The sequence below is a fragment of the Lissotriton helveticus genome, chromosome 6, assembly GCF_964261635.1.
Source record: "Lissotriton helveticus chromosome 6, aLisHel1.1, whole genome shotgun sequence".
Lineage (NCBI taxonomy): Eukaryota > Metazoa > Chordata > Amphibia > Caudata > Salamandridae > Lissotriton > Lissotriton helveticus.
In genome coordinates this window covers 1,133,587,744-1,133,607,180 of record NC_136067.1, presented here as the reverse complement: position 1 = coordinate 1,133,607,180, position 19,437 = coordinate 1,133,587,744, and the positions used below count along the sequence as shown (strand labels likewise).

Below are 19,437 nucleotides of genomic sequence, written 5' to 3'. Positions count from 1 at the left end.
CACTCATTTGTTAAATTGAGTTTAAGAAAGCACACATGTATTAGTTTTACCATAGGCAAGTTAGCATGGTTATTAGGTCATGCACCTGCACCACACAGACTCCAGTGTTTTAAATGCCCAAACAGTGGCAATGTTAGCATACACCCAGCCCTGTATTGCATGCAACATTAAACATTAAAAAAATAGATATAGAAACTGTGCCAAGCACAATGCTGTATTCTCCCTGAGATAAAGGAGGCAATATATTCTAAGACATTTCCTTGAATACACATAGGACTATTGACAAAAGAGGTGTTGAGTAGATATTGAAAACAAAGATCCAGAAGTATAAGAGCTACCACTCTGTTCCTATCCGCAGTGACCATGAGATAATCCCAGATGATAGCTGGAGAATTTGGTCCCTAGTTATATAGTAGTCCATGAGTTGTTTCTTTTGTTAGTTGAATAGGAAAGTTAAAAAAGTATGTCCCTTTTTCAATTAGTTTCAGCAAGGATCACCTTTTAGAGATTACTATGTAGTGTATGGAAGTACTCAGACCTCTTACCTCTAGTTTTGGGGGTCAGCGGGCCATTTGTGTACAATGTCTTAGTAGTTGATGGGTAGGATTCCATTTTCACGCTGTTGATTGAGGTGCAGTCCTGACAAAAATAACTGTAATGTAGATTGGATGCTCTGACAGATTCCCATCAGCCAAGGGTCAAGAGGTGATCCTGAATTTGAGAGAAAACACTTCAAGTTCCAAGAAGCTATGCTCGGAGAGAGGAGTGAGAAATTTGTGTTGTCAAACATTCACCCCTAGTACAGAAATCTAGCCCTAAATCTTTTGTTTTTTATGCTCCCCATGCATTCCAGTTTGGACCCAGCCATATGCAAATCAGTCTTGACCCTGCTCCCCATGTGAACAGTTCAGCCCGAATTGCCAGGCCCCCCATGGACCATAAACAAGCATCCTGGGACCAGTCACAGGATATCACCCCTCATCAGCCAGGCTAGCGTAACTCCAGTGGCCTGTTGAGCACACGACCGATGTCTGGGCACAGCCGCCCCACTCAGGGTGACAAATGCAAAAAGAACAATTGATGAACAGAATGCCAAACAATGTCAAACTTTCACCCCTAGTACAGAGGTCTGGGCCTAAATCCATAGTTTTTTAGGTCTCGCTTGGGCGGGCAGCGAAGCTGCCCCGCCTCTCCGAGAGATCTTGTAAATACAAGATTTCTAAAAGGGACTGTAAACCCTGCCCCTCCTTTCCACTGGGTAGCGCCATCGTTTATGGTAAACGCTGGCTTCCCAATGGAAAGGAGGATTTCTGGGTGCCACCCTGTCCGTTTTTCAGACAGCCCCTCCGGACACCGTGGCCTGCTTTACGGCTGTGGTAAAGAACTTTTCTTATCTGCTTTTTTATTTAACAAGCAGTTAAGAACATTCTTCACCACAGCTGTGAAGCAGGCACAGAGGCGCACGGGGTCATGAGAGGGACAGGGAGATCCCAGCAGACTCTGTGTTTTGCACGGGCAGGCGCAGCCTCTCCTCACTTGAGCCTCCCACACCCTTCGGAGCACACTATACAGAGCCCAAGCCAGGGCGCGGACAGGCTCCTGCCTGGGAAAGGGCTGGCGTACCAGGTGTCAGAGGGGCCCCGCCGAGGAGGGACTCTGTCCTTGTTGGACGCCGAGGTCCTGAAATGGGGCTGGCCGGGCCTTGCCAGACTCCACAGCTGTGCTTTCAGTCTGCAAGAGGGCGACGATGCTGACATCTTCTGTGAGCTTAACTTGTGATTTTGCACCTCAAAAAAGCCAACTCAACTTTTCTTCATCCCAAGATCCTGTAAATTGAGGCTCATAATACTGGAAAATAGAAACCTCTGATATTTAAATCACAAATGTCCTCCCTGCGAGTAGCCCGGTGTTTGAGACGTTCATAACTGTATCCATAAATTCCAATATCGAGGTGTTTTCACTTTATTGGATGCCAGAACTAACACGTTGCGAGTTTTGTAACGAAATGTACCAGAATGTCGGTGACTCTTTCTGCAACAAAATGTTAAGAAGAGGACACATATATCGCAGCAACGAATCTGTAACGGGTGCGAAAAGAAATAGGAAAGTCAAAATTTCGGCATGTTCAATAACAGGATTTACCACGTCTGTAGTAATTTTCCACTCGTTGGATGAGGCAGATTTACGTTGCCTGACGCATCTCTGCAAATCGGCAGAGATGCGCCAGGAAAGATACGGCACGCAAGTTCATCCTTGCGCCACCCATGATGCGCCGCATTTACAATGCGGCGCACCATGACGCAGGAATGAACAGATGCGTGTCGTATCTTGGGCGTAAAGTTGGCGCAGTGCTGAGGTTGTGTTGCGTGCGGCACGCAACTCCAGCACTTTTCCAACTTGCCCTATCTTTTACATGGTGCGTCAAGCCTTACGCCTGCATCAAGCAGGCGCAGGGTTTTGACGCGTCAGCGTTGGGAAAGTGACTCAGTGAAATCTTGTAGATTTCACTGAGTCACTTTTCAGGGGCGTTCCTACGACGGAACGCCCCCCCCTGCACCGGAACGCCTACATGAAACCTGACGCAGGTTTCATGTGGCGCAGGGCCTTACACCGTGACGCATCTCCATAGATGCGTCACGTTGTAAATGCCTCGTAGGGATGCGCCACGTTTACGCCGCCTTGCGTGACGCAACAGCGGCGTAAACGTGGCGCAAGGGGCTTGTAAATCTGTACCTAAAAACCGGCAAAAGTGCGGTATGAAGCGCTGTATGAAAACAGGGTGTCTTTAGGCGCACCAGCCTGGCAGGGCTTTCCCTGCAGGACAAAAGGTGTGCGGATTTCTGATGCTTCGAAGCGCAAGCCTGGCTCTCACAGAGCTCTGCCTCTCACACCCTATATTATCCCAGAAAACAAACATTTCTCCTTCAGATTATAATCTGTTTATTTTACAATTGGCCTTCTCTGCCCCCCCCTCCCCCGTCTGACTCTCTCTTTTACCACGCTCTGCAAAATGTTTATTTATTTATAAAGTTTTATATAGCTTTAATTGCGCGCGCCCTGGATCGCAGCCCTTCATTTGAAATTCCCTCGCTTTGAAAAACGTGGCTGCGCTTAAATAACATTAAACATCTCTCCGAGAGCGTTGTGAATTGGATCAGAAACGGCTGAACGGGTGGCAGCCGGGGTGGAGGAGGGACCTGTAGGGAGGGGGAGGGGACCATCTCTGCAGTGGGGAGCGCGGATCAGGGAAAGTGTCGAGGGGTGGGTGGTGTGTGTGTGTGGTGGTGCCAGGACTTTGCAAGGCATGAATGAATTGCTAACCCATCTGTGAAGTTAGAACCCCTACAATGAACACCTGCTATTCATTTAAATAATTATTTTCAAATATGGCTTTTCTGCCAGAAATGGTGTTGTTGGTGCTCAGTGCTGCCGAAAGGTTACACAGGTTTCGGATGGTAGGTGACTGATAGTAACAGGGCCAATGGAATTATGTGCTTTTGCGACTGCTTGCTTTTGTGCATAATTCCAGATTGGCCACATCTGCCATTTAATACATTATTTCTTTTATAATCTGAAGTTTAGAAAATAAATGTTTCCTGTTCAAACGGAGCAAAAGTTACTACAAACGCAGCGACAGGTGTTGTCGCAGTTAGAGGCCCTTTGCAAAGGTTGACGAGTCATCTTTATGTCGCTTATTGCTGTAGTCAGGTTTTGAGCTGGTACTCGTGAGGTTAACCTTTGTCCGGATTTTGTTATTATGTGTAAAATATGTGTAAAATGACTACACAATGAAGTAACAGTGTGACTAAATGTGCTGGATTTAACCGCACAATTTGCCCTTTGCTGTAACATAATTTATTCAAATCTGTCGCATAATTCTCCACAATTACAGTGGCCGTGTTTACAGGTAGCAGAGCACAGCGACACCACTAACACATGTGTTGTCATTACATATAGGTACAATTTAAAGGTGTTTGAGAGCACATTCTGTCCGGAAACACAGGCAGACACCATCAACAAAGCTACATTCAGCAATGCCTTTTGTTGGTGAATATTAAATATTCAGGATTGGCTAAAGAAAACGGTTCGTTGCTTCAGGCAAAATATAATTTTGCTCCTTTAGCTCTCCCTGTTAACTCATCCAATGTCTGTGTCCTTTCTTTCCATTTAGTGGTGGCGCCCTTACCCTATGGAGGTACCAGCGCCAACATGTGTCCTCATGTAATGCAACTGGTTCTATGTAAAGCGCTCTGATACCCGATTCAGGTCAAGTTCGCCCTATATAAAACTCTGTAAAAAAAAAAAACATGGAAATGAAGTCATTTGCCCAGAACCACACTGTTGGTGAAGGGCTGACGCTGAGATTTGTACTTCCGGTCAGATTCCAAGGTAGGCAAGTTTTCACTACTATAAGTATCCCCAGGCCTCTCAGCTGGCATGGAGTCCCGGGGCTGGTTTTGATAAACGACCAACGCAATCTAAGGTAGCCATAACTATTTTGATTGCCTAACGCTGCAGAGAGTGCAAAGAAACACATGTTTTCAGGAACAACACGTTAATCAAAGTAGTATTTAGACTGATTGTCTGCTGACATCATTGGGTGTTACTGATCACACCAGATGTCGGTCATCGCTGTTATTCAATGGGTGGCAGGCCTTATCTTCGGACTAGATCTGGAGTCGTTAAGGTTAGCGGGTCAATTAACTGTTATGCAAACACAGCATACAGTGTTCGGCAAGAACTTATGTCGTGTGTTCTTTTTGCATGGCTCATAAATCTGCTACCAGACACCTTTGTGGGCTGATTGTTAAAGCATGCAAAGGGCTTAGGTATATAACCATCTCACCGAGCAGAACCTTGAAGCTGCAAATCAACACAGATGTTATCAGCTCTCGGCTACCTCGGAAATGGGAGTTTGACACTGAAATTATGGAACAGCAACAGTTCTCCACAATCAAAATTTGACCTGATATATTTGGCTGCTTTTGTGCACCACCGGCCTTGCTGAGACTCCAACAGACACAGAAAACAAGCATTCGCAATGCAATAGGTCTCGCAGTTGTGAGAGTTTGAGCTATTGGCATTGTAAATGGTAATGCCTTTTGTTTATGTTTTGGTTTTTAAAACATAAATGAAAGGCATTGTCATTTACACTGCCAATAGCTTAACCCGTTGCACGCTGATGACGGAACCGTTCCGTCATCGGTGGCGCTGTGCTGATGACGGAGCGGTTCCGTCATGACCCTGCCGCCGCGCCTGCGCGGCTCGGATTCCGCGCATGCGCTGGGCGTTCTACTGAGTGGGCGGGGCCATGACGGAACCACTCCGTCATCAGCACAGCTCAACCGCGGCTGGTGACGGAGCGGTTCCGTCACCAGCATGCGGCCACCCCCTTAGCACTGCGGCGGAATAGCCGCCGCAGTGAAGGGGTTAAACTCTCACAAATGCGCGACCTATTGCATTGCAAATGCTTGTTTGTTCACCATGCCAGTCCAGTTCAGACCCATCCATTTGTTCTTTTATATTTGTCGCCAAAAGTGTGAAGGGTACGCACAGACGTGGGTCCCGTGCTCGCCATGCCGCCGGATTCAAGCTGCTAAACAGAACAAAAATGGCTAGACAGGTTTGTTTTATACTGAATTAATGCACACACAGCCAATTTGTGCTGCGTGAAACAGACGTTGTATATTACAAAAGGATTTATTTTCATTTATAGTTAAGTTTCATAAATCCATCCATATGACTTCAAAGGAAACTGCTGTCAAACAGTCGAATCAATAACATACAATTGTGTGCGCAATATATACAAGTGTACAGAGGTTCAAAATAGATACTCAAAATTCATGACACCAACATAACTTTTTACATGAAAATTACATTCAAAATAAATTGAAACATGAAAAGACATTTCAACAAGAAAAACTAGTACACATAAAAAAACAGTCCTTTCACTTAAATACCAGTGGACAGGCGGAAGTAAGGATGACGTTGGACTGCCTGCCTATCTCACAACACCTGTGATGAGTAATTAATTAAAGAATTAACAGCGGGTTCCACCGAGGTGGTATTAATTATTCCTAGCTGCACCCTTCTTTCTTGTCACAGGCTGGGGGTCAACGCGTTTCGAACCGTAATGATTAAAGGTTCTCCTCAGGACGGGGACTGGGTGTAATCCTCACTGCCCAGCACGCACAGTGGCTGCGAGAGTGGAGATTAACTGCACATCAAGTGAATTCGTCTGTACTAAGTTGTAGGCGCAGAATGACAAACACTCGTGTATCGGGGCGCCCGCAGAGCGGTGCGCAGTCATTCAGTGGAACGGCTCGCCGCCTTTCAACTGCTGCGCATAAAAGCAGATACTAGTAAGCGGCGGCACCTGGGGAAAATTCCGGCACCTCCCCTACAGGCATGAACTTGGGCGTCAGCCCCCACCCCATATAGACTTTCTGCCCCTCTTGGGGGTGGATAGTGGTATTCACCCATGATGGGGGCAGATAGGATCTTGTCCCAATTGGGGAGGTTGCCCAAATCTGCCCCCTGGGGGATAGAAAGTCCACATGACACCATGGAGTTTGCAATTGGGGCAAAAGAAGGTGGTGCGGGTGTTACACTCTGGCATTGGCCTCACCCCACCCTAAATGGGACAAACATGTCTTTCTGCCCCCTCCAGGGGTACACAGGTGTTTTGCCTTCAGTTTACCCTGGAGGCGGCAGAAAGCCCATTTCACACCAGGGAATTCAAAATGGAGCCAAAACAAACAAAAGGAGGGTACGGCCTATCCTAGCACTGAGCTACATCGCGCCCCTGAAGGGGCAATAGTGACTTTCTGCCTCCTGAGAGTAGATAGGTTTGTCTTAAATGGGGAGGTTGCCCCAAACAGGGGTGTAGAAAGTCCACATAACACCAGGGATTTTGGCTTTGGGGCAAAATTAAGTGATGGAGGTTTTTCACTCTGGCATTGGCCACACTCCCACCTTAAAAGGGACAAACCAGGCTTCTCGCTCCTCTCTTCCCCCCCTTCATCCAAGGGCATACAGGAGGTGTGCCCCCAAGTTACCACTGGCGGCAAAAGCCGTCTGCATGGCAGGAATATCGTAACATCAGGTCCCACCCTCACCACTTAAGCCTCAGTAGTGTTTCTGCTTTCCTGGGACTAAAGTATTTCACCCCAATGGCAACCGACAGGATGTGTGATTCTTTTGGGTGCTGTTTTTACATATGGGCCAGGAGAGTATGGCTAAGTCCCAATATCGTCCCACTTGCAATGGTGAATGGCTGCAATTTTTGGGCTTCAAGTGGCTGACACCTGCGAAAACATAGCAGTCCAGGAAGTTTTCAAAACTAGACATCTGGGGGAGTCTAGGGTCGTTCGCTTCACATGGACCCCACAACATTTTCTTACCCACAATGCCCTGCAAAACTTTAACTAAAAACACACACATTCCTCACATTTCTGTGAGGTAAAATGCTGGAATATGCTGGCAGCTACATATTTCCTACCACACAGCATTCCCTCAAATCCCCAGATAAAATGGTACCTGTGTGTGTGTCTGTGTGTGTGTGTCTGTGTGTGTGTCTGTCTGTGTGTGTGTGTGTGTGCCTGTGTGTGTGTGCCTGTGTGTGTGTGTGTGTGTGTGCCTGCGTGTGCCTGCGTGTGCCTGCATGTGCCTGTGTGTGCCTGTGTGTGCCTGTGTGTCTGTGTGTGTCTGTGTGTGTCTGTGTGTGTCTGTTTGTGTCTGTGCCTGTGTGTGTGTGTGTGTGTGTCAAGAGATTTTGACACAAAAGCCCTAATGTGCTACGTGGAAAGATCAGCAATGGGGATAGCATGGTGGGGGAAGAGAAACCTACCAAACACAGACATTTTTTAAAACTAGACAACCAGGAGATTCCATGGGGTGTGTGCCTTGTGTGGATCCCACAAGGTTTTCTTACCCACAATACCCTGGAAACCTCAAATTTTGATTGAAATCACTAATTTACCTTACAAACATCAGGAATCCACAAAATTCTTACCACCCAGCTTGACCTCACTTGTGCCGATAAGAACGCTGCTCCACTTATTTGGCTACGCCTAGTGCCTGTGACAGAAACAGATCTTACCTATGTCAAAGGGAGTCCCTCGCAAGCGCTGCCTTTGACCTTGTGTTTTTTTAAGGGAATAATGCAGATGCACTGTTTCTGATCCTAATAGATACTTGTTTCCTTCCATACCTCCCACAACTACTGAAGTGCCCTGCTCCCATCAGAGACCTACAGCCTCTGCAGTGGCTTAGCCCCCACCAGACTTCACTTACCATGGTGTAGCTTATGGCAGCGGGTCTGTCAGGGTTAGGAGTACTGTCTCTGCTGCAGTATTTTTACTGCCAAGGTCCTGGTCACACCACACTGCCCCTACCTTGTCACACATCCAGCAACCTTTTCTTACCATTTTGGAGTATGATGGTGGGTAAGAAACTCACACTGCAGAATCACAGCACGGTAATGTGTGGGTATAAAGGAGGCAGCGACTTTTGCCAAGACAGGGAACACTTGTCTAGGCACTACCACCATTGCACACCACCAGAGCAGTGTCCGCATAAAGGAACAGTCCACCAGCTAAGATGGGAGAGTCTTGAATGTCATACCACACCACACATCTCTCTGCCGTGCTTTTTTTTTTTGCATGCCCCTCCCCAGCCCTGAGTCGACCTGTAATGGTGAGGAGATAGAACGTCATTTGGGTACATTCTTTCATTTTGTGTCCATGTCTGCAGGTACACAGTAGAAACTATTAAAAAAAATTGTAATAATTGTCAGAAAAAATGTGCTCAAAGTAAATAATGAGAGCATGTCATGGTCACCTAATTTGTGTGTTTATAACTAGTCCACGGTCCTTCACGCAGAGCAGCTAAACAAATTGAAAAAGGATTTTAAATTGCTTAAATAGTGCTGGGGGTAATTCAGTAATTACCATTGAGTACGTCTAATTTTGAAACGTTTTGTATATTGTAGAATGATTTAATGCCATCCACTACTTATGGATGTAGGTCAACATTTAAAATATTTAACTTTATCATTCCGACAATTCAAGTGACAGAGGTACTACTGAACATTAGATACTGACTGTGATAACTGGCAAAGTGAGTTGGGTCCAATAAGATTATTTCAGCTCTGATGACGGTGGACCATCAACTGATTCTGCACATTATGCGGTATCCAAGCACAGTAGTACACCCGTTACCATGGTCATCAGGATTCATAAATAATTGATGTGCTTCACTGAAGGATTTGAAGGGAAAGCAAGAAGTAAGAACAAAGGTTTTCCAGTTCTTGTTTTCAATCATTAACTAATGCCCTTGACTGCAATCTTCAAACTCCCTCCGGTTTGGTCTTTCAGACCACGACGAACCATCCAGATCTGACTTTTCTGGAGTAAAACCTCTACCTCCATGTAGGTGCTTATTCAGCCACACCATGTGCTTTTCTAAATCGTTACTTACTGCACCACAGGTACCATTTTCCCCCTTTTTTACTCATCCTCCCTCGTAACAATGTTGTGTCTAAAAGCTTGTGTCTCTAGTCATACTGCTGCAAGTATTTGCCCCACTTTGTCCCCTGTGCTAACCATATTTATGATCCATGTGATAAAACAACTGGGCCATCCCAAAACAATGTTTTGGCAAGAGCTTCTTCTGCTGACTTCAAGTGCAGCATGAAATATGAGGAAGGATATTATTTTGACAAATGGGCCTTCTTCAGTGCCACGAACCCATCTAGGTGCCACCCCTAAATTGCTGATTAGCCACTGGTTATACTTCGAATTACTTCATCTGATACCAGACCTTTAGTGCTAAATGTGTCCTTGGTCTGATGACCAGCGGCATTTAAGATAAAGATAATGAGGGTGGCACCCCTATCTTCGATGAAAAGTATTCTGTAATTGCCACAGTGGTTAAGCTTTAAGATTGTAATATGCAATGATTCACCCATGTACCAGTAGTCTGAGTAGTGATGAAATTGACTTGCTCATAGATCACATTTTAATATACTTTTAATGTTAACTCTCCAGTAATTTACTCATTCAGAGTTGCAGGTGTCTCCGTCGATCTCGTAATTTCTTGTGGAGAGCAGGATCTTCTAGATTGCTTCATCCAGTACAATTTATAACTCATCATTTTTCCCAACAGATCACCCCTGCGGAGGGACTCGTATCCATCCTCAAAAAGCAAAATGAAAGCGAGGGGAAGAAGCTTGCGCAGATGCAGCAGAAGCAGGCAAAGAGGAGAGTGCGGTTCCAGGAAATGGATGATGCTTTGGATCAAGGTTAGTTCAAGAACTCCAACCTTGTCATTTATCGCTTACTTCTTTGAATGCTTTCCTCTGTCCTTGTAGGCTCTTATGCACATAAACACAAAGGGCCAGATGTAGGTATCCAAATACCGGTCGGTAACGGCCGAAAATACCGATGTTCGGCCGGTATTTGGATACTGAGATGTAGGGCCACCTAAAATACAGATTCGGTAATTTTACAGAATCGGTAATTTTACAGATTCGGTAAAATTACCGAATCTGTATTATGAGATGTAATCAGTTCTACAGGGCTTTAAGAATTCGTAATTTATCACCAACTAGAAGTTGGTGGTAAATAATGAAAAGCCTTGAAAAAGCATTTTTTTTGCTTTTCATACGCTGCCATGTTGCAGACATACATGCCATAAGGGCATGTATGTCTGCAACATGTGCACCCATACACGATTGAGGGGTGCAACAGGGTGTCCAAGGGACACCCTGCCACCCTTCAATGTTCCCCCCAATTACCGAATCGGTATTTAGCGATTCGGTAATTGACATTCATTCCTATGGGCCTCCAGGCCCATAGGAATGAATGGCAATTACCGAATCGCTAAATACCGATTCGGTAATTACCAAATCTTACAGATTCGGTCATTTAAAAAGAGAAATTACCTACATCCCATTTATCTAATCTTAAATACCGAATCGGTAATTACCGAATCTTCCCGATTCGGTAATTTAAAAAGAGAAATTACCTGCATCCCATTTACCTACTCTTAAATACCGAATCGTTATGATTCGGTATTTAAGAGTAGGTAAATCGAGATTACCTACATCTGGCCCTAAATGGCTTGTTTTGTTGATGACAAAAATCTTGTCAAGCATGTACCAGGTTATCATCGAAGGCTTCCAATTTTAATTAAGATGGTGGATTGCCACAGCCTCAGTTTCAAAAAAATCTTAGAACCCACTTGGCAAATATATTTAATCACTGAAGGTTCGTGGAGAAATGGAGACATTTTATACTATGGGCTGCAGCTTCTCTGCCTGAAACAAATTAGGTTTATCGAAAATGCTTCATTAGAAGCGCATATGTGAGTGTTCCTTGTGGTGCCTCCGGAGTACACAAGGTTGCCCTGAAGAATGTGACCATTGAAATAGGTTTGAAAGAAATAGAACTTTTTGTTAAACATTTCTTTTCAATCTAATGTGTATCCTTTGAAAACAGAGTTTTAAGAAATAATTGGCAGAGAAGACCAACTAAGTTGTACTATGCTAGACAAGGAGGGTCTGGTCACTAAAGAAATCAATAGGCTTCTTACCCTGGAATTCACATGAAAGCTAGTATGGCTGTACAGGTGTAGTACCCTTGGTACTGTGTGGTAGTTTCGAGCTGTTTGAGATGGGGCTGCTTCCAACTCTCAGACTATCACTTCTTACAGGCATAGACATCAAGGTACCGCCCATACCTTATCATTGACTCCCTAAAGGTTCTATTCTGCTTGTATTTCTACCAACAAAAATCGTCAGAGCACCACATTACATGACCTAGTCTTTCAATGGTACCTAGTTTGAAGATTATTTGAGAAAAACGACTGGAGAAGACCGCTAAAACTATGGAAGGTCGCCCAGAGAGTAAAGGTCAAGGGGTGAAAACTGTGTAGCTTCAAAACAGAGTACCTTTGCCGCTCGGGGCTTTAACTGTGACACTGTTTAAGAGTTTTTTAAAGTTCTTCTGATCTTGATCTGATATTAATTACTTTTTTGCAGAGGATCTTGGAGGCGGCTCTTGCTTTGTACTGATATTGCTGTGTGTAGCCACAGTCTTCCTCAGCATAGGAGGAACAGCGCTATATTGCACCTTTGGCTATGTGGAATCACCTGTATGCACAGACTTTGCAGACAACATGGACTTCTACTATTCCCGGTTGCTTCATGGAATGGTAGAGCTCAAACACTGGTTTTCCTTCTCATAACCGATATTTAGAAATGACTGCTCTTTGTCACCGTCACCCAGAACTTTCAGGAGAAAGTGAAAACTGATTGGCAGCACTCCAGCTCTGTCAGGATCACAACTCCTGGTTGAAACCCAACTTCTGAGACAATGGACCTCTTGCTTCACAACATCGTTTCCAAGGAGGGTCTTGGCAACAATTTCCGAATGTGTTCAGGTACTTAAAATCAGCACTGAATGTGGTGGCGACAAATGGTGTTACAGATCCCCAAAGACAGACTATTCATCTTCTACTGAGTGACACTGATGTACCTCTGAACGACCTACTCTGATTACTGTAGACGGTTTCTGGCTAATGAAATGAACACTTTTGAATTGCAGCTAAGCAAAGCCACAGGTCACTATCATGCAATAAGTCTGTGTTTTGTGGTCGTTGTCTTTTTTTAGTTTTTAAATTGTCTTAACTATGTTTTTGTGTTAATTTTAATTGTTCTCAAAGTGCTGCAATGTTGAATTTTAAACAAATAATTAACTGCAAATGAACTACCACTGCAATTTGGCAGCTAACGGGTGAAACCCATGATTGGGTTGTGTATAACCTGACTGCTGTGCTTTAAATATCATGTTTACAACCTTTAGAAAATTGTGTCTACGGGGGAGACACAAGAGTCAGTCAACTGGGAGTAGAAACAAAGTCCTCCAGGTAGGAAGTTTAGGGTGTACTGAGGTAACTTATCAAAAAAAAAATGTCTGACACTATCTGTCAAGATATCCCTCCTTTAGCACTTTATGCACCGGGAACTGGGGCAAATTCTTGCTTTCACATTATTAAAGGAAAGTTGTGGGTCTTTATTATTTAACTCATTTTGTGTGTTACGTTACTGAACTATTTGTGTTCTAGCATTATATTGACAGCATGGCGCAAAGTAAGGCCACCTGCCTCATAAAGTACCCTGCGCCATATTATTGCCCACCTGATCACATTTTAGTCTATTTTCCTAAATTTCATTTAAGTCCTTTGAAGCCAGTAGTATTACCAGCTGTGGGACAAGCAAACTTAACTTGGTCTTCCATGCTCTAGTCTTAAGATAAACTTTCGAGTTTAGATTCCATTTGATGGACGGCCTTCTGGCTTCTTGGTTGTGCAGAGCACTGTTTCGTAGGACACCCCTTTTTTGACCTAATTTCATGAAACCAGCCGAGTTTGAGGGCTCTCGTGGATTTGTGGGCTTGATTCGCTGCTGGTGAAGGACATTGCAAGAGATTTTGTAAGACTGATGCCCCTGTATGCTCCGTGACCTTGTCTAGCAATATGCAGACTTTTTAGTCCAGAGTTTACCACAACAAAGTTGGAGCGTCAAACTTGACTCATGATGGGAAAAATCGATTTCCTACTCCTTATGACTGACGCGTGTCATTTCTTCATCTAATAGCAGTGATGCCAAGGTGAACACCATGCATCTGGACAGGTTTAGAGTAGTTTCATTACAAAGGAAATGGGGGAGCGCATTAACTAGCCCATGGCAAAAACTACTTGATTTACTCTGTGTGAGATATGCCAAGCTGGCTGGTTCCAGCATTCCAAGCAATCCAAATCCTCTGTAAGTAAACTCCACGCCATAAATACATTAAAAAAAGGGAAATTCCTCAGGTACTCCGAGGAACACAAAATGAGCAACCTGGACTTAGAATCCCTTTTCTTGAGTATGTGATTCAGACCACCCTATCAATCATGGTTGTAACTCATAATCTACATTGATTTAAAATTAGCACATGCAAGGGACTGATGTGTGTATCCTTTTCTGATCGCAAATTTGACAAATGTTTGTCTGAAACGTTGTTTTAAGAGGTAAACTGCAATCTCATAGGCATTTACGTGGATTTTTGTTTTATCATGACAGGCCTCGGTAGTGTATGCTAATATGGCACCACAGACTAGGAATTGAAAAAAAATACTCCACCTATTTTATGTTGCTGACTGGTTCAGTACACCGTGCTTAAGCTTATTTATTTACGTTACATTAATTTGGAACTGACAACTTAAATATCTGTGTAAATCAGTGGTGTTTTCCTGTGCATGAGTTATGTTTTTTTTAAATAGCTGTATTTATAATTGCTGTGTAGTTGTTGTACCCTTTGGTTTCTGTAGTATTGAGTTAAATGTTTTCAACAAATTGTTTGTTTTAAGACGTCGGTTTTAAACTAAATGAATCTTTATTTGTCTGTCACCAAATGAGAAATTGCTTCCTCTGATAATTTCGACAGTTGAATCTTCATCAGAAATAATATCTAAAGCTATTTATTCAATAATGTAACACAAATATTAATGTCATGGACCTCATATTTTTAAGTTCAGTTTGTCAGAAAACATTTTAAAGATGCTATTCTGTACATTTAAAAAATAATTATAAAAGGTAATTTTAACACAAACTGTGCAAGTAGCTTTTGTTAAACCATTTTACCACTCTTTTGCCTCATAAAGTATTTTACTAGAGGTATGTATAGATGTCATCACTTTTATGGAGTTGTTGCAACTTTTTTTTTATATAAAAACTTTTTATTATTGAAGTTCTTGTATCATATTCAGTTAGTAAAAAGATAATGCGTATATTAACAACCAAAGAGTACAAAATCATAGTTTACAGAATACATTTTCCAATATTACTCAAAATACGATTTCCAAATTTTGTCAAATTTCCTTATCCCCCCAATCCGCTGTGCATAACGAGATTCACTCATTCTAACATTCCTCATTTTCTGAAGCCAGGTATTAAACGAAGGAGCTTGTGTTAATTTCCAACTCTGGAGCACCAGAGATCTCGCTACTGCCATCACAATAAATAGTAGTTTAACCATCTGTTCTAACAATCCAAGATCAGGATCATATCCATAAAGTATTAATTTAACGTTAAAAACAATCTGGATCCCACAATACTTTTGTAAATATTCGAAAATTTAATTCCAAAAGGGCACAATTTTAACACAGTGAGCTATAGTGTGAGACCAATTAGCAGGACTATATTGCTGACATCTAAAACAGATGGCACTAACATTCACATACATTTTAGAAATGACGGCAGGAGTTCGATATAGGAGCCATTTACTAAAAAAAATCCTTCTCCTCCAATTAGAACCTCTAAGAACACTGAAATTCATCTTATTTATACATTTCCAGGTATTCATAGTAAGAACAAGATTTTCTTGATCGTGCCATTTTTTTAATGACTCATACTGAGATCTAATTCAATATGTTGAGCTAAACAACGTTTCCATGCTCCTGGCTTCTTACTTTGAGGAGTCAAAAACAAATCGTCCCTCAACTGAGAAGGAGAGTCAATCATTCTTGGCTCAACTTGTCCCAGTGTTTTAAAAATTTAAACATAAGAATTTACTAACATAAAGTTCCCTGAGATTAATTGCTGCATCTCTCCTGGTAACAGCCAGGCCCCTTCTCTTAAGAAATCTGATAAAGTACCAAACCCAGCCCGTTCCCATTGAAAAACAATATCTGCTCCGATTTTAATTCCCATAAAAATGAGAGCATTCCTTAGAGGAGTTCTAAAATTAAACTGTGGGAGAGAATACCTTTTTAGAAAAACATTGCGACGTTTAAAAAACCAATACATCATTTTATACCGGGTAAGTTTTGGCGATTTAGGGATGTGCAGAGGAACTGGTGTTTGAACCTCTTGACTAATTTGGTCAAAAAAGAAATTAATAAATAATTTTGGACTTTGCGTTCCTGATTTAAATCGTTCTAAATATTGGGCGAAATATCCACTATAATAATCTCTACGGTTAGGAACAGATAAGCGTCCCAATTCGATGTCCACATAGAGTGTCTTCATTGCTATCCTGGGGCGTTTTTTAGCCCATATAAAACTTGAAAATAGTGATTCTACTTTTGAAAAAAAGCTACTAGGTAAGTAGCACGGAATAGCTGAGAATAAGAAATTAAATAGTGGAAGTATAGACATCTTTATAAGTGCCACCCGTCCCATAATAGTAAATGGCAGCGGATCCCATCTAGTAAATAAGGATTGTACCTTCCGTAAAAGTGGGTCGAAATTCAGCTTAACTAAATCTGATACCAAATTAGAAAACATAACCCCTAAATATCGCTTTGGTCTTAAATTAATACAACCAACTAAATCTGCATGTAAATCCACCTCCCCCCCACCACACACTAATATTTCAGTTTTTTTTCATTAATTCGGTAACCTCCTAAGGCCTTGAATTCTTCAAAAAGCTGTAAAACAGCAGTCTGAGATTGGATATCCGTCTTAATTATCAACATGATATCATCGGCATAGAGTTTAATTTTTGCCATAGATGTGATCGGTGGAGGGATATTTACAGATTCGCGAATTGCTGTGGCTAACGGTTCAATAAAAAAAGCAAAAAGAATAGGGGATAAGGGGCAGCCCTGCCTGATGCCCCATTGGACCGATTCTGTGCCTACCATAACAGAATTAATAACTATATTAGCTCTGGCACCCGTGTATAAATTTTTTATTAAACTAATAATTTGTGAAGGGATACCCAAGTGTTTTAAAATAACAAATAAAGTTGTCCACACCACTAAATCAAAAGCCTTCTCAGCATCTAATAATAAAATTAAGGCCGAGATTTTTTTAACCTGAAAATAATCTAGCGCTTCCGTGAGAAAATGGGCATTGGTAGTTAACTGCCGGCCTGCCACAAAACCATTCTGATCTAAGTGAATAAGATCCGCTGCGATCGAGTTAAAACGTATTGCGAGTAACTTAGTGAGGATCTTATAATCAGTATTAAGTAGTGTGATAGGCCTGTACGAGTTAGGGTCTTTTAAATTTTTACCTTTCTTTGGAAAACTAACAACAGTCCCCTCCCCAAAAGAATCCGAAACTTGACCCCCCATTAACATATAATTAAATAATTGTAATAATAAATCAGAAAAAGCGCTAAAGAAAATCTTAAAAAATTCCGCCGGAAGACCATCCGGGCCACATGCTTTACCGATTGGTAAATTCTTAACCACTAATTCTAGTTCTGATTTAGAAAATAAACGCCTCATTGAATCACTATCTACCGGAGTTAAAGAGGGCATATTATATCTGGATAAAAAATTTGAGAGCCTGGAATGATCTATTATTTGCTGTTGACTATAAATCTGTTTATAATAGGACAGCATAATAGTGCCAATAGCGTCCGTCTGTGATACTTCAGCCTGAGTGACAGGGCACTTTAAAGAGTGAATTAAGTTTGCGGCAGCTTGCTCTTTTGCCTGCCATGCGAGGAGTTTACCAGAGAAGTTACTCTCCTCGTAAATCCTCTGAGATTTTATCGAAAATTGCTGTTCACTCTGTGTGACAAGAAACGTATTAAGTTCACGTTTAGCCTCATTTAATCTTTTTTGTACATCACTAGAAGGATTAACTTGACGCAGCAGAGTAAGTGAATACATTTTCTGATAAAGTGAGGTCTTAGTTTGTTTAATAGTACGCCATTCTTCTGCATCTTTACTGATTATGATACCACGAATAAAAGCTTTTAATGAGTCCCACACAATATGGAGTGGGGCTGTATCTAAGTTACGTGTTATAAACTCGGCAATTTCAATTTTTAAGAAAGAGATCCAATTATTATCCTGTAGATCCATTTTATTAAATATCCATCTTTTAGAAGACTTAATTTCTTCGCCTACTTCAAATTCAATTAACATTGCGTGGTCTGAAAAACCATTATGAAAAGATTTTTGATAAGTCAATTTTAATAACCTTGAAGCCAGAAAAAAATCTAATCGAGACGAGGATCTGTGTCTCCCAGACCAACACGTGAATTCTTTTTTCTGTGGGAATTTGGTACGCCATGGGTCCCTTAGATCTAACAATGAGATATACTGCATGATGGACCTTCTTGATTTTGGTTTAGATTGTTTCCTCGACATACCGGTAGAATCTAATCTTATATCCATAAGGATATTAAAATCACACCCTATCAATATGTCCCCCCTGACTAACAACAAAGATTGAAATAACTCATCATAGATGGGGGCACGATCTTCCACTGGGGCGTAAAAACTGACAAAAGTAATTGGTCTTCTCCTATTTTTTGTTTTTATTAAGCACGTGACCCAGCACCACCGCCCTGCCCCTCCATCTTCAAACTGAATAATTTCTGCATCTAGATTCTGATTTAGAAAAATAGCAACCCCACTTTTAGATTCTTGAGCGCATGAAAACCCTCTATATGACGACCAGGTTTTGAACATAGAAAAGGAGTTAATTTTGGCAGTAGAAATAAGTTTCTTGGAGCAATAAGACAGCTGGTCGCTCAGACTTAGTCCAGAGTTCGATTGCTCGCATTTTTTTCCGATTATTCAGCCCATTAACGTTGAAAGAAATCACTCTAAGCCCCACCATAGACATCTATATAAATCATTGATATTAAGACAAAGCATCTTGCCAACTTATTTTTCCATCAAAATCCATCAAGAACTTCGATTTTTTCCTTTTTTCCCCTCCCCCCCACCCCACTCCCCGCCTCAGGTGCACCCCTCCAGCACCTATCCCCGTGGCCCTGCACTACACCTTCACCTCCTCCCCACGCTGGCCACCTGACACTCACCCCCCTCATGGAGGCGCCTTGTTGTTGCGCCCCTAACCCTGTGATCCCCCTGTTCCTCACTTCCCCTCCCCCCCACAATCATATCTACAATGTCTTATTTGGGCTTAATTCTGCGGCAACAGATTAAGCATCTCACGTGCCTCATCTACATCAGTGAATAAGTGAAATTTGCCTTTTATCAAAACTTTGCCTGTTGGGCCATTGAAGCTTGAACACCCTTATCCTTGAACAATTGCAGAATCTTTACAAAGTCTTTTCTCCGTTTAGCAGAAGCGGCCGACATATCGGAGAAAATCCGACATTTAGTAGTAGGATTAGCATGAAATTGTCTTTTCTTAAAGGCCTGCGATAGAATTGTCTCTTTGACACGTACATCAGCAAAATTAACAATAATAGTCCGAGGAAATGGGGAGTTAAGAAATGGTCGAGCTGGAACTCGGTGCGCACGTGTGATTGTTAGGTCTCCCTTAAACTCAGGGATTACCTCTCGAGAAAAGAAGGAAGTAATCCATTGCATCATACCCGAGCCTTCAATATTCTCTGGCACGCCCACCACTCGAAGGTTTGACCTTCTATTGTAATTTTCTAGCTCATCCAATTT

At 42.4% G+C, this 19,437-nt stretch overlaps 1 protein-coding gene across 2 annotated transcripts in view; it reads left to right on the top strand.

Moving 5' to 3' along the window:
- CNST (consortin, connexin sorting protein) overlaps positions 1-14,657 on the top strand; it is a 357,608-nt gene extending 342,951 nt beyond the window's left edge. For both annotated transcript variants that reach the window (XM_078648798.1, XM_078648797.1), the window contains exons 12-13: positions 10,168-10,303; positions 12,044-14,657. In XM_078648798.1, coding sequence (XP_078504924.1) covers positions 10,168-10,303; positions 12,044-12,249 — 342 coding nt within the window. In that variant the 3' untranslated portion in view covers positions 12,250-14,657. The remainder of the gene's footprint in view (positions 1-10,167; positions 10,304-12,043) is intronic.
- The last annotated feature ends 4,780 nt before the right edge of the window (positions 14,658-19,437 follow it).